This window comes from Pseudophryne corroboree, chromosome 12 (assembly GCF_028390025.1).
Source record: "Pseudophryne corroboree isolate aPseCor3 chromosome 12, aPseCor3.hap2, whole genome shotgun sequence".
NCBI classification, from domain to species: Eukaryota; Metazoa; Chordata; class Amphibia; order Anura; family Myobatrachidae; genus Pseudophryne; species Pseudophryne corroboree.
The window spans coordinates 40,009,740-40,024,834 of NC_086455.1; the positions used below are offsets into that span (position 1 = coordinate 40,009,740).

General features: G+C 46.4%; 1 protein-coding gene across 1 annotated transcript in view; it reads left to right on the forward strand.

The window, feature by feature from the left end:
* The window catches only part of LOC134980519 (coiled-coil domain-containing protein 175-like), an 89,028-nt gene that overhangs the window by 17,258 nt on the left and 56,675 nt on the right, over window positions 1–15,095 (forward strand). The window contains exons 5-8 of the mRNA XM_063947367.1: window positions 5,839–6,067; window positions 7,768–7,890; window positions 9,697–9,806; window positions 11,613–11,694. Of these exons, the coding sequence (XP_063803437.1) occupies window positions 5,839–6,067; window positions 7,768–7,890; window positions 9,697–9,806; window positions 11,613–11,694 (544 nt within the window). The remainder of the gene's footprint in view (window positions 1–5,838; window positions 6,068–7,767; window positions 7,891–9,696; window positions 9,807–11,612; window positions 11,695–15,095) is intronic.

Consider the following 15,095-nt stretch of genomic DNA (forward strand, 5'->3'; position numbering starts at 1 on the left):
AGAAAAACCTCGTAATGCCGTGAGTAAAACACCTAACTGCATAGCAAATTTACTTGGCGCAGTCGCACTGCGGACATTGCGCATGCGCATTAGCGACTAATCGCTCCGTTGCAAAAGAAAAATAACGAGCGAACAACTCGGAATGACCACCAATGTCAACATCTATATTGTCGATACCACAGTGTTTCAAGTTATAATGCTGACATTGTTGAACTGTTGATATTGGACATCTGCAGAATAGCGACATGCTCACGATGTCAACATTCTGTAGGGACCATTGGGTTAGGGTTAGGCTGCAGCAGCGGAGGGTTAGGGTAAGGCACTAAGTGGAGGATTAGAGTGAGGTTACAGGAGGGTTAGGATTAGGCACTAGGTAGGGAGTGAGTTAGATTAGGCACTAGGGGGAGAGTTAGAGTTAGGTTACGGGAGTGTTAGGATTAGACAGTAGGGGGAGGGTTAGAGATAGGTTACGGGAGGATTAGACAGTAGGGGGAGGGTTAGAGATAGGTTACGGGAGGATTAGACAGTAGGGGGAGGGCTAGAGATAGGTTACGGGAGGATTAGACAGTAGGAGGAGGGTTAGAGATAGGTTACGGGAGTGTTAGGATTAGACAGTAGGGGGAGGGTTAGAGATATTTTACGGGAGGATTAGACAGTAGGGGGAGGGTTAGAGATAGGTTACGGGAGTGTTAGGATTAGACAGTAGGGGGAGGGTTAGAGATAGGTTACGGGAGTGTTAGACAGTAGGGGGAGGGTTAGAGATAGGTTACGGGAGGATTAGACAGTAGGGGGTGGGTTAGGACTAGGCACTAGGGGGAGGGTTAGAGTTAGGTTACGGGAGGGTTAGGACTAGGCACTAGGGGGAGGGTTAGAGTTAGGTTACGGGAGGGTTAGGACCAGACACTAGGGGGAGGGTTAGAGTTAGTTTACGGGAGGGTTAGGACCAGACACTAGGGGGAGGGTTAGAGTTAAGTTACGGGAGGGTTAGGCACTAGAGGGAGGGTTAGTTAGGTTACAGGAGGGTTAGGATTAGGCATTAGGGGAGGTTTAGAGTTATAGATGGAGCCACGCTAATCGTGGCTTTGTCTGCGCCTGGGCGTTCGGCCGGGGTCGCGTGCCCGTGACAGAGACGCGCCCCATTCACAAGAATGGGAGATCGTCTTCATCGTGCGCCCGCACGGACGGAGACCATCTGAATGGGAGCGTCTCTGTGCACTTGCGGCGTGACTAGGCGGACAGATCGCCTAGTCACGCCGGGAGTGCATGCCTGTGATGGAGCCACCTCAGATGAGCGCGGCGCCATCTGTAGGTTACAGGAGGGTTAGGATTAGGCACTAGGGGGAGGGTTAGAGTTTGCTTACGGGAGGGTTAGGCACTAGGGGGAGGGTTAGAGTTTGCTTACGGGAGGGTTAGGCACTAGGGGGAGGGTTAGAGTTTGCTTACGGGAGGGTTAGGCACTAGGGGAAGGATTAGAGTTAGGCTACGGGAGGATTAGGGAATGGGGGGAGGGTTATGGTTAGGCACTAGGAGGAACCTTAGGCCGGCAACACATCAGAACGACCGGCAATCAGGCCAATGCTCGGAGCAATTTCCCTTTGCCCCAGACCATGCCCGATTGTTGGTACACATCAGTGAGATTTAATGAATGACGGAACGATCACTGTTTCGTCCTTCTGTAATATGCATGGGGCCGTATGTGATATCGTCCCATTGGTCATGCAAATGTCGCATGTGATCCGCCACCCTTAGAGTTAGGATACGGGAGGGTTAGGCACTAGGATGATGGTTAGAGTTAGACTACGGGAGGTTTAGGCACTAGGTGAAGGTTTATAGTTATTTTATAGGTGGGTTATGGTTAAGCACTAGGAGGAGGGTAAGAGTTAGGCTACAGGGGGATAAGGCACTAGGAGGAGGGTTAGAGTTAGGCTACAGTAGGGTTAGGCACTAGAAGGAGGGTTAGAGTTAATCTATGGGAGTGTTCGGCACTAGGAGGAGGGTTAGAGTTAGGCAACAGGAGGGCTAGGCACTAGGAGGAGGGTTAGAGTTAGGCTACGGGAGGGTTAGGCTACGGGAGGGTTAGGCACTAGGAGGAGGTTTAGAGTTATTCTATAGGTGGGTTATGGTTAGGCACTGGGAGGAGGGTAAGAGTTAGGCTACAGGGGGATTAAGCACTAGGAGGAGGGTTAGAGTTAGGCTACGGGAGGGTTAGGCACTAGGATGAGGGTTAGAGTTAGACTACGGGAGGTTTAGGCACTACGAGGAGGTTTATAGTTATTCTATAGGTGGGTTATGGTTAGGCACTGGGAGGAGGGTAAGAGTTAGGCTACAGGGGGATTGAGCACTAGGAGGAGGGTTAGAGTCAGGCTACGGGAGGGTTAGGCACTAGGATGAGGGTTAGAGTTAGACTACGGGAGGTTTAGGCAATACGAGGAGGTTTATAGTTATTCTATAGGTGGGTTATGGTTAGGCACTGGGAGGAGGGTAAGAGTTAGGCTACAGGGGGATTAAGCACTAGGAGGAGGGTTAGAGTTAGGCTACGGGTGGGTTTTGGGTGAGGCACTAGAAGGAGGGTTTAGATGCCCATATACTAGACGAGCTGTAAATGCATTCTCGTTATCGATTTCCCTTGAACTTCCCCGGCAGCTCCTCGGCAGTCCTGGGCAAACAATATAGTACAGTACACATAAGATATATCTTAAGATCTGGGAGTGGCTACATCCAGGAGCATGCTGTTGTTTATGATAGCTTCAGATTTTCCCTGCAGCAGGGAAGATCAGAAGCTTTGACCATTGTGATCATTTTCGTTCACAGACACTGAACGATCTGCACTATTATGAACGATTTGTAGTTCTGATCCGTCTGAAATGGCCAAATCGCTCATAATATCGTATAGTGTATGGGCACCTTTAGAATTAGGTTATGGGAGGGTTAGGCACTGGGGAGAGGGTTAGAGTTAGGCTATAAAGGGTTAGGGTTAGTGTGACCGGACGGTCCCGTCCGAAAGCCCTCACCGCTTTCGCGTCTCGTCCCCAGTACACAGAATGGAGGTTTAGGTCACGCGGGACCTGACCACATAGGGGATTCTCGCTTACCGTCAGTAACCGCCTGTTACTGACTCCACCCACTGCGCAGTGGGCGGGTTTATGCTGCCACCACCAAACTCCTAACCTGCCATGGCGTTTGGAACCACGGTTCTGCTCTGTATGCATTTACACACCGCCTTACCACACCTGTGTGGTGTTGACGAATCCCCCAAACGTTGCTTGCCCAAGCACAGCACGGTAGTAGGCCGAAGGCGGAGCTTGGAGATGCTGGTTACACCCTGGACAGCCGAAGAATGGGGCTATGTTTGGCATAGCCCTGTAGGTCACAAGATGAAGCCGTCTTCTTGAGGCAGATGATGTTTAATGCCAACAAATAGTTCTGAAAATAACTCAGAAATACAGCAGATGTTACAGCAGAATGAAACTGGTATAATACACTCTGGAGCTCACAGGCCTCCTCTTTTTATACAGTAAAACCACAAACCACAGTCCTCTCCATCCAATCAGGATATCTTGCAAAATATAAATAAATTACATTTTAAAAGGATATAAGTGTATGAAGCAATTTCCTCCTTCCTGTCACACACAACGTTTGGTATAATTTGAACTCCAATTCCTACGACCTGGAAGTTTACACCTCGCCATTGAGACATTTAACACATAGCTTCAAAATCCAAATGTTTCTGTCTCATTCACATCTCCATGCAAACCCAGTGTTTGGGATTACAACAGGAAAGGCTGCAACACAAACAGTCTTCCTTCCACCTTTGTTTGTATTTTAAAGATGTTTGGCCACCAAGAGGCTGGCTAATTGACACTTACTTGTACATAGCAAGTCTGGATCTAGGACAATTACCATACGACTTCCTGTGCAAAAGTGTCTCAAGAACTATTTTCAAGGCCTTTTTAGAAACAAAATACCTTGTACTTTTCTCATAAGTGCCCTGTCCATGCAGTTCATCATTCTCCAACTGCGCACTGCGCAGCGATATAACATATGACACATTATTAAACATATTTTAAATACCCGGTGCCTAGCACCAACAATACGTTTAAAGATGGCGCCTAGCGCCAGTGCACAGTTTAAAAGTAGCGCCAAGTGCCCATTGTCCTCCTAATGGCGCCGGGCACTAGGGGTTAACCCCTTCAGTGCCATGGCCGCCATTGTCCATGTGGCCACCAGGGCTGTCCGGCCACAGTTAAACACTAGGGGGAGGGTTAGGGGCTAGCGCTAACGATACCTAAGATGCCCATACACTAGACGACCTGTAAACGATGCATTCTCGTTAACAATTTCCCTTGAACTCCCCCCGGCAGTTCTGAGCAAACGATATAGTACAATACACATAAGATATATCCTAAGATCTGGGAATGGCTATATCCAGGAGCATGCTGCAGCAGGGAAGATCAGAAGCTCCAACCAACAACCAGTGGGACCGCACATCGTGATCGTTATCGTTCACAGACACTGAACAATGGGGGTCATTCCGAGTTGTTCGCTCGTTATTTTTTTCTCGCAACGGAGCGATTAGTCGCTATTGCGCATGCGCAATGTCCGCAGTGCGACTGCGCCAAGTAAATTTGCTATGCAGTTAGGTATTTTACTCACGGCATTACGAGGTTTTTTGTTCGTTCTGGTGATCGTAATGTGATTGACAGGAAGTGGGTGTTTCTGGGCGGAAACTGGCCGTTTTATGGGTGTGTGCGAAAAAACGCTACCGTTTCTGGGAAAAACGCGGGAGTGGCTGGAGAAACTGAGGAGTGTCTGGGCGAACGCTGGGTGTGTTTGTGACGTCAAACCAGGAACGACAAGCACTGAACTGATCGCAGATGCCCAGTAAGTCTGGAGCTACTCAGAAACTGCTAAGTAGTGTCTAATCGCAATTCTGCTAATCTTTAGTTCGCAATTTTAAGATGCTAAGATTCACTCCCAGTAGGCGGCGGCTTAGCGTGTGCAAAGCTGCTAAAAGCAGCTTGCGAGCGAACAACTCGGAATGACCCCCTATATGCACTATTATGAACGATTTGTAGTTCCGATCTGTCGTAAATGGCCAAATCGCTCATAATATCATCTAGTGTATGGGCACCTTTAACGCCAGAAGCACCACAGGATCCATCAGATGTTATCAGGACGTCACCGCTGGACCTTCCATACCAGATCACTAGGCCTATCCTGAAGCAGTGACCAGGTCTGCCAATATGTTTTACTTTACTATGCTTGTCAAATTAAAATGTGTATTGTATTTTTACTTTATTGTTTTTATCTGGTATTAGGATTACGTACAGTAGATGTGAACAGAGGAATGACTACACAACTTGAGGCTTTTTTACATAAATGGTTATGGACATGGATGAAGAAAGTAGCACTCTGTCCATCCTCTGACCGCATTATAAATGGAGCACAATCTATTACTGATATATACCAATACCTAGCACATATCAGCCACTGAAGAGAGCCACACTTTATTTATATATCATTTGCATATCATTTGTATAATAGTGTTGTATAAAAACTTTATTCAGGCCCTGCCACAGTCACACACATCAGAGCCAGTTATACACAGAATCCAGTTAATCTGTTTATTGAACCCAAGGCCCATGTAGCAATGTTGACCTCTATGTTACCATGCTGCACATTAAAAAAATAAGAACGTGCACCTTTGATAAAACTAAATAACTAGGTAAAATTTTATTTTGTTATAGATTTACTGTGATCAACCTTGAGTAATGTCATTGGGGTTGTTAACAAATAGGTCGAGGTGTACATTGGCTTTCATTATTTCTGTTATTATAGTCATCAGGAAAGGACATTGTGGGATGAACATCAGGTTGCAGTTGATCTGCTAAACCAGCAGATGGCAGGAAAGGCCCAACAAAGCATCCTGGTAAACCAGACTCACAAGAGCCGCAAAGATGCTGAGGATGCAGTGATTGAATACCAAACCAGAACTGAAGACCTGGAAGAGGATATGGCCGTTGAAAAACAACAATTTAACAAGGAGATAGAACACCTAACTGCTGAGGTGCACACACGTCACTTTTTATTTCAAATGTAAAGCGTCCCTGCGCCTATCAGAGGCAGCTATTGGTTACTCTGGATCACTGTTCATGATAGTGCTTCATAAGCATTCACTAGAAACTGGTGATATCACTAATACACTGTGGGGGTCATTCCGAGTTGTTCGCTCGCAAGCTGCTTTTAGCAGCTTTGCACACGCTAAGCCGCCGCCTACTGGGAGTGAATCTTAGCTTATCAAAATTGCGAACGAAAGATTCGCAATATTGCGAAAAGACTTCTCTGTGCAGTTTCTGAGTAGCTCGAGACTTACTCTGCCAGTGCGATCAGTTCAGTGCTTGTCGTTCCTGGTTTGACGTCACAAACACACCCAGCGTTCGCCCAGACACTCCTCCGTTTCTCCAGCCACTCCCGCGTTTTTCCCAGAAACGGTTGCGTTTTTTCACACACTCCCATAAAACGGCCAGTTTCCGCCCAGAAACACCCACTTCCTGTCAATCACATTACGATCACCAGAACGAAGAAAAAACCTTGTAATGCCGTGAGTAAAAAACCTAACTGCATAGTAAATTTACTTGGCGCAGTCGCACTGCGGACATTGCGCATGCGCATTAGCGACTAATCGCTCCGTTGCGACAAACAAATAACGAGCGAACAACTCGGAATGACCCCCTGTATGCACTTCTCCCAGAGAGAAAACTATCAAGGTAGGCATGTATGGTTCTGGGCCCTGGGAAAGTGCATATGCTGCCCTCTCCCTCAATACGTACACCTTGGTGCAACTCTTGCGTCTTCTAAAAAAAAAGGAAAGTGAAATATCAGGACTTGCGCAATCTTCTGTCGGGGTACAAGTGAGTATATTAAAATGTAATGTCAATATGATAAAAGGTATAAAACTCTCACGTCCTCCACACAAAAACAAGTCTTTTTGTTCTTTCTATTCCAGACTAACCCGAGTGTCTCCTTATCCTTTATTTTCAACATGTTAGAAATGAATCCCACTCTTCCCCAATCTCTATCATTGGCCATTTAGTCTTCCATGCCGGGTATATATATATATATATATATATATATATATATATATAGAGAGAGAGAGAGAGGGAGACAAGGGGTGGATGATAGTGTAACACAGAGATAGGAGAGAGTGGGATTCATTTCTAACACACGTTGAAAGTAAAGGATAAGAAGACACTCTGGTCAGTCTGGAATAGAAAGAACAAAAAGACTCTTGGTTTTGTCTGGAGGACGTGAGAGTTTTATATCTTATGTCATATTGACATTATATTTTAATAACCCCACTTTATTATCATTGAACCCCGACAGAAGATTGCGCAAGACCTAATATTTCTTTTTTTCCACATAAACTTTCAGTGCCATACAGGTGGGCACATGGTCCATAGCTGCACTTCGGTTGGAGCGCTGAACTCATTCCATTGTAATACTCTTACTTCTTCTAGATAATCAAGTCTGACCGTCTTCTTTGTGCACCACCGGATCCATGTCTGGGACTTATTTGACACCTAAGACCTAACAACCCATCCATTTGGTAGTTGTAACAGTCAGTATAGATAAATAACACTGCTGCATCATCCCCAGGGCCAATTACTTTGCACGACTGTATGTTTCTGTTTGCTGTTCAATAAAGTACATCAGCCATGAAATATCCATGAATGTATAGGGCCCATTCTAAGCATTGTATTTATATAGATTGCAGAAACGCAGAGAAAGACTGAAGACCAAGAAGGCCGAAATCTAGATAAGAAAGCACGCCTTAGTCAGAGGAGATCGGTGCTGTTTGATGTGGAGGAGAAGAATAATATGATTAGCGAGGTAAGAATTACAGTTAATGGATAATGTCTGGTCTGTAATAGTTTATCTTACATTTATGTCAGAATTAAAACGTGCGTGTTTTTGCACAATAAATAATCACTTTTATTCCTATTGCAATGAAAAAAGATGGCCGGTATCATGGCATTGCGGAATTTTGCTTTCTTTTAATTAGATTTTTTCCTTGGCACTTTGTTTTTACTGTCCACTTAGTTTTTCCAGTTCAATAATTATGTTTACATTCAGTCACAAAAAATGGCAGACATTTTAGGGCTCTATATATAACACAGGGGGCATCACAGAGACATATACAATACAGACAGCATTCCTGAGACTTCTATACAATACAGAGCTCACCACAGAGACCTCCTTACAATACAGAGAGCATAAACGTTTCTTCCATACAGTATAGAGAACATACAAGTGTCCACCATACATGACAGAGAAAACCACAATGGTCACCATACAATGCAGAAAGCATCCCTATGACAGGCATACAAAAGATAGTATCCTAGGGACCACCATGCAATACAGAGAGCATCCTAGTGACTGCCATAAAATACATAGAGCATCCTAGTGACCACCATGCAATACAGAGAGCATCCTAGTGACTGCCATAAAATACATAGAGCATCCTAGTGACCACCATACAGTACAGAGAGCATCCGAAAGATAGACTTACAATACAGAACGAATCCTAGTTAGCTATCCACCCAGTTATTTACTTGCCTGAAGTTCCTGACTCCTTCTTCCCTCTCATACATTAGATCAGTCTGCATGCTCACCTTTCTACCATGGTGTGTCTTCACCGAGGACACTGTGTCATAAACTGAGTAATAGAGTGGGAACCTAGAGCCCGGAGATAGAGTTGCCTTCCTCCTCCATTTTCTATCCTTATCCTATTCCCTCATTTTCATCTTTATAAATATACCTCTTGCTCCTTATCCCTCTTTCGGCCTTCTTTATCCACTTACTTTTCACTAGCCAACGGAAGATAACTTCACTGATAGTAGTATCAGTTCTACCTGCACCCTGAAGTGATGACACAGAGCAGACATTTGGAACCCAGTGATGTCACTACTTGGGAAAGATTTAAAATTCTCCAACTAAGGGGGTCATTCCGACCCAATCGCTTGCTGCAGTTTGTCGCAGCGATCGGGTTGGAACTGCGCATGCGCCGGCGCATGGCAGTCGTCGCTGCCTAGCGATCGGCTCTGAGACAGAGGCGGACGCTGGGCGGGAGTGGGCTGAACGGCGGCGTTAAGCCACCGTTTAGTAGGCGCGGTTTGGCCAACGCAGGCGTGGCTGGACTGTTGGGGGGGGGGGGGAGGCGTGCCGCGGCGGCTGCGTGACATCTCACGCAGCCGCTGCGGCCAGCGGCAGCGACACACAACTCCCAGCCAGCCGCAGGAGCTGCGCTGGCCGGGAGTTACTCCACAAATACAAGAGCATCGCCGCTGTGCGATGCCTTTGCACTTCTGCGGGGGGGAGGTGCCGGCACTGACATGCGGGGCGGACTAGCCCTGTGCTGGGCGTCCCCCCGCATGTCAGGAAAGATGATTGTAGCTGTGCTAAATTTAGCACAGCTACGATCAACTCGGAATGACGCCCTAAAGACGTAGGTACCCAACTAGGATCACAGCATGAAGTGGGTAATGAATTAAACAAGAACTCATAGAAGGGTACCACCTCTTCTTTCCTGTGTTTTTAGATATTATATGACTTACCTACAAAACTGGGCATGTACAGTTTTCAACTATAATATATCTTCTTTATACTTACTTGTAATATCTTTTATTTCATTTTAAGAATATATCTTCAGAGAAAGACAAGATTTTGATTTTGCAAGCTTCACACAGAAGACTGACACATAAATTAGACATTCAGAATAAGCAATTGGTGGATTCATCCAACAAAATGTAAGTTTTCTCTCTGCAGACTACAAAGTGTTTTAAACAGTATTGACTGTGAATCTGGGAAGCTTGGCTTGAATTTCACTGTAACAATGGGGGTCATTCCGAGTTGATCGCACGTAGCAACTTTTTTGCTGCTCGCGTGATCAACTAGACGTCGCCTATGGGGGAGTGTATATCTGCATAGCAGGGCTGCGAACGCTGCTATGCTAAAAAAGTTTTGTGTAAAAGAAGACCAGGGTAAGAGTTACTTACCCTGTGCGATCGATCCAGCAAAGAAGGTCCCAGAATTGGCGTCAGACATCCGCCCTCCAAACGCCTCAACACGCTTGCGTTCGGATCTCCACGTAGATGCCCCGATCTGCCTCCCGTCAATCTTCTTGCGATCCGCGCTGCGACCTCTTCCTTCGTTCCCGGCGTCGTTGCCCAGCGACTGCCATCGCTGAGCAACGACGCACCTGCGCATTGTGTCCGCCGCGCATGCGCAGAACCGACTCGTTCGCACCACTGCGATGAACTGCAGCGTGCGAACGGGTCAGAATGACCCCCAATATTAGCATTGTAGGCCCTGGGCAAAGCAATGCATTGGGGACCCTACACACCCATTGACGGGAATAAATAAAAAAGCTTACCCCTCCTACTGTCCTGCACCGTCTCTCCACATGCATCCATACAGTGATTGGCTATCAGCAATCTGGGCGGGATGTACTAAAGTGAAAATGCGGTAAAACCCCTGGGGGATTTACCACATTTTCATATGTACTACTGCCTGGCCGCCGGGTTTTCGGTGCGGAGGGTAACACCCAGCTTTTGCTGGTCAGTTGCCACCCGCAAACGGCCACTTCCTGTCAATCACTTTGCGAACGCCTGTGCGATCGGATTTTTCGCACCATCCTGTCGCTGACCAGCAATGTCCTTTGTTGCTGTCCGACGCGTATTCGCATTGCGGTGCATACGCATGTACAGTTATGACTTGATCGCCCAGTGTGTGAAAACACACATCAGTGATCAGATCTGAATTACACCCTAAGTTGGGAGCTCTGCCAGCAGACCTATTAGCACTATTATAGAAGGACTGTATATACATATGTGCAGTCCTAATACTGATTAAGACCCTTTGGGACCCGAGGCAAGCCTCTCACTTGGGCCCTTCTCTCCTCACTGTCAAAACTAAAACATATTAAAGCATACTTGCCTACCCTCCCGGAATGGCCGGGAGGCTCCCGAAAATCGGGTGACCCTCTCCACCCCCCGGAAGAGCAGGCAAGTCTCCCGATTTCGGGGGTCACCCCCTGCCCGGCCGCCCACTTAGCGAGTAAAGTGGGCGGTCCGGGTAGGCGATGACGCGATTCTTGTTGCATTGCGTCATCATAGCCATGCCCCCTGCTGTATAATGCCGGTAATAGCGGCATTACACAGCGGGGGCGTGGCTTACATGACGTGATCTGCAGCCACGCCCCCATTCCGGCTCCGCCACGCCCCCGGCCCGCCTCTGGCCCGCCTGCCTTTGCACGTCACCTCACTGCCCGCCCCCCTGCTGAGCCGACCTGGCTGCTCTCTCCCGGAGAGAGCAGCCCAAAAGTCAACAAGTATGTATTAAATGGGTTACAATAATTTGAGCCCTTTAGTTTCTGCTGGGTCCTAGGCAGGAACCTAGGCTGGCCAATGAATGATATGGCTCTGCTTTCATTGACAATATTGTATACATACATTCAACAAACATATATATGGTTACATTCCTTTTTAAACTAATCACTTAGATGTGTAAATCTATATACTTGAATTTAAACATAAATCTTGTTTCTTTTTCAGAGATGTCCTAGAACTGTCTATGGCTAATCAGAAAGAGAACTTTAACAAACAAAGTAATTCTTTAAAGGAGAAAATACTAATGGTAAGAAACATTGGGGGTCATTCTGACCCGATCGCACGCTGCAGTTTATCGCAGCGGTGCGATCGGGTCAGAACTGCAGAGGCGGTCGTTGGGCGGCGGGGGGGGGGGGCAGAACGGCGGCGTTTGCCCGCCGTTTCGGGGGGCAGGCCGCGGAGCGATGAGTAGCTCCCGGCCAGCACGCTAAAGATGCGCTGGTCGGGAGGTACTCTTGAAGTGCAAAGGCATCGCCGCTGTGCGATGCCTTTGCACTTCTGCGGGGGGGGGGGGGGGGGGGGCGGCACTGGCATGCGGGGAATGACCCCCCTTGTTCATTGGAATTACTACCTCATTACAATATTTTAAAATGTTAGGTCATTTATAGCTTTAAGAATGACTAAAATTCCATTGGCAAGTATTTATCGTAGCATTTAAAAATATGTTTATTTAAACATATTTTGCTACATTTTGATGCTTTATTTTGCTATTAAAATAGAGGTTTATTTTACATATGTTGTTTATGCTGCCTGGTCAGAAACCCTTAAATACAGCAACCAAATAAAACAATTTTAGTATTGGAGCTGATTAAGGGGTCTATTTACTGGGTGTAGTATGTGATGCCAGCGGCCGGGCTCCCCGGTGGCCAGCATAAAAATCTGTCGGTATGCCGGCGGTCGAGCCAGTATTTACCCTGCACAGAAACCAAATAACACATTCAAATCTAACTCTCTCTGCACATGGGCCCTCATTCCGAGTTGTTCGCTCGTTGCATGCGCTTAGTTATTTTACTCAACAGTTAGGTATTTTACTCACGGCATTACAAGGATTTTTCTTCGTTCTGGTGATCGGAGTGCGATTGACAGGAAGTGGGTGTTTCTGGGCGGAAACTGGCCGTTTTATGGGTGTGTGTGAAAAAACGCTGCCGTTTCTGGGAAAAACGCGGGAGTGGCTGGAGAAACGGGGGAGTGTCTGGGCGAACGCTGGGTGTGTTTATGACGTCAAACCAGGAACGAAACTGACTGAACTGATCGCAGTGGCAGAGTAAGTGTCGAGCTACTCAGAAACTGCTAAGAAATTTCTATTCGCAATTTTGCGAATCTTTCGTTCGCAATTCTGCTAAGCTAAGATACACTCCCAGAGGGCGGCGGCTTAGCGTGTGCAATGCTGCTAAAAGCAGCTAGCGAGCGAACAACTCGGAATGAGGGCCATGGTTTTGCCCAACTGCTAACAAATTTGCTGCTGCGATTAACTCTGAATTACCCCCCAAGACTTAGACTGTTCCCACAACGCCAACAAAAAGAAGCAGAATTTCCGGCAGCAAAACATTGTGGTATCATTAAAAAAACCATACATACTGTACAGTATCATTTCTGAGCTGTGTCTGGAAGACCATGTACATTATATAGGACTCCTGGCTTTGGAATATCCCTTCAGTGACAATATCAAAGACCCTTTATCTAAACAATACCGATCAGAGCTGACCTTCCATTGAACCTCTAGAAATGAGCGCAGTGACCGGATAGGAAGTGGCCGGGTTTACTTCATGTCTAGCTCTTTTAAATTAAAACAGATAAAGCAACTGGCTTTAATGAAATGTCACCAATCAATGTTTCCAAATGGCAGTCACATTTTTAATTTACAGACAGAATATTATAGCGGCTGTTGTAGAGAGCTTTTATCTTTTTTTCAACAGTTACCTCCATAAGGGGGAGAGTTATCAAATCTTGGATAGAGATAAAGTACTAACTAATAAGCTTCGAACTGTCACTGTACAGTGTTTGCAACATTCCAATTATGAGCCGCTTGGTTGGTAGCTTTATCTCTCTTCATTTTCTCTCTCTCCAAACTTTGATAAGTCTCCTCCTAAGTCAGTAGTGCTCAAACTCGGTCCACAGAACCCCAAACAGCTCACGTTCTCCAGGGCACCTGGCAAGTGCACAGGTGTACTCATTACTCACTGACATACAGTATATTCCAGGTCACATAGCTGGTGCACAGGTGTACTCATTACTCACTGACATACAGTATATCCCAGGTCACATAGCTGGTGCACAGGTGTACTCATTACTCACTGACATACAGTATATCCCAGGTCACATAGGTGGTGCACAGGTGTATTCATTACTCACTGACATACAGTATATCCCAGGTCACATAGCTGGTGCACATGTGGATTCGTTACTCACTGACATATATCTCAGCTCACCTAACAGGTACACAGGTGTATTCATTACTCTTTACCAGGCCACCTAGCAGATGCATAGGTATACCCATTACTCACTGACATACAGTATATCCCAGGTCACATAGCTGGTGCACAGGTGTACTCATTACTCACTGACACACAGTATATCCCAGGTCACATAGCTGGTGCACAGGTGTACTCATTACTCACTGACATACAGTATATTCCAGGTCACATAGCTGGTGCACAGGTGTAGTCATTACTTACTGACATACAGTATATCCCAGGTCACATAGCTGGTGCACAGGTGTACTCATTACTCACTGACATACAGTATATCCCAGGTCACATAGCTGGTGCACAGGTGTACTCATTACTCACTGACATACAGTATATCCCAGGTCACATAGCTGGTGCACAGGTGTACTCATTACTCACTGACATACAGTATATCCCAGGTCACATAGGTGGTGCACAGGTGTATTCATTACTCACTGACATACAGTATATCCCAGGTCACATAGCAGGTACACAGGTGTATTCATTACTCTTTACCAGGCCCCTAGCAGATGCACAGGTATACCCATTACTCACTGACATATTTCCCAGGTCACCTAGCGGATGTACAGGTGTACTCATTACTCTCTGACATATATAACAGGTCACCTAGCAGACGCACAGGTGTACTCATTACTCACTGACATACAGTATATCCCAGGTCACATTGCTGGTGCACAGGTGTATTCATTACTCACTGACATACAGTATATCCCAGGTCACATTGCTGGTGACAGGTATATTCATTACTCACTGACATACAGTATATCCCAGGTCACATAGCTGGTGCACAGGTATATTCATTACTCACTGACATACAGTATATCCCAGGTCACATAGCTGGTGCACAGGTGTACTCATTACTCACTGACATACAGTATATCCCAGGTCACATAGCTGGTGCACAGGTATACTCATTACTCACTGACATATATCTCAGGTCACATAGCAGGTACACAGGTGTATTCATTACTCTTTCCCAGGCCACCTAGCAGATGCACAGGTATACCTATTACTCACTGACATATTTCCCAGGTCACCTAGCGGATTTACAGGTGTACCCATTACTCTCTGACATATATAACAGGTCACCTAGCAGGCGCACAGGTGTACTCATTACTCACATTTCTCTAACGTCCTAGTGGATGCTGGGGACTCCGTCAGGACCATGGGGAATAGCGGG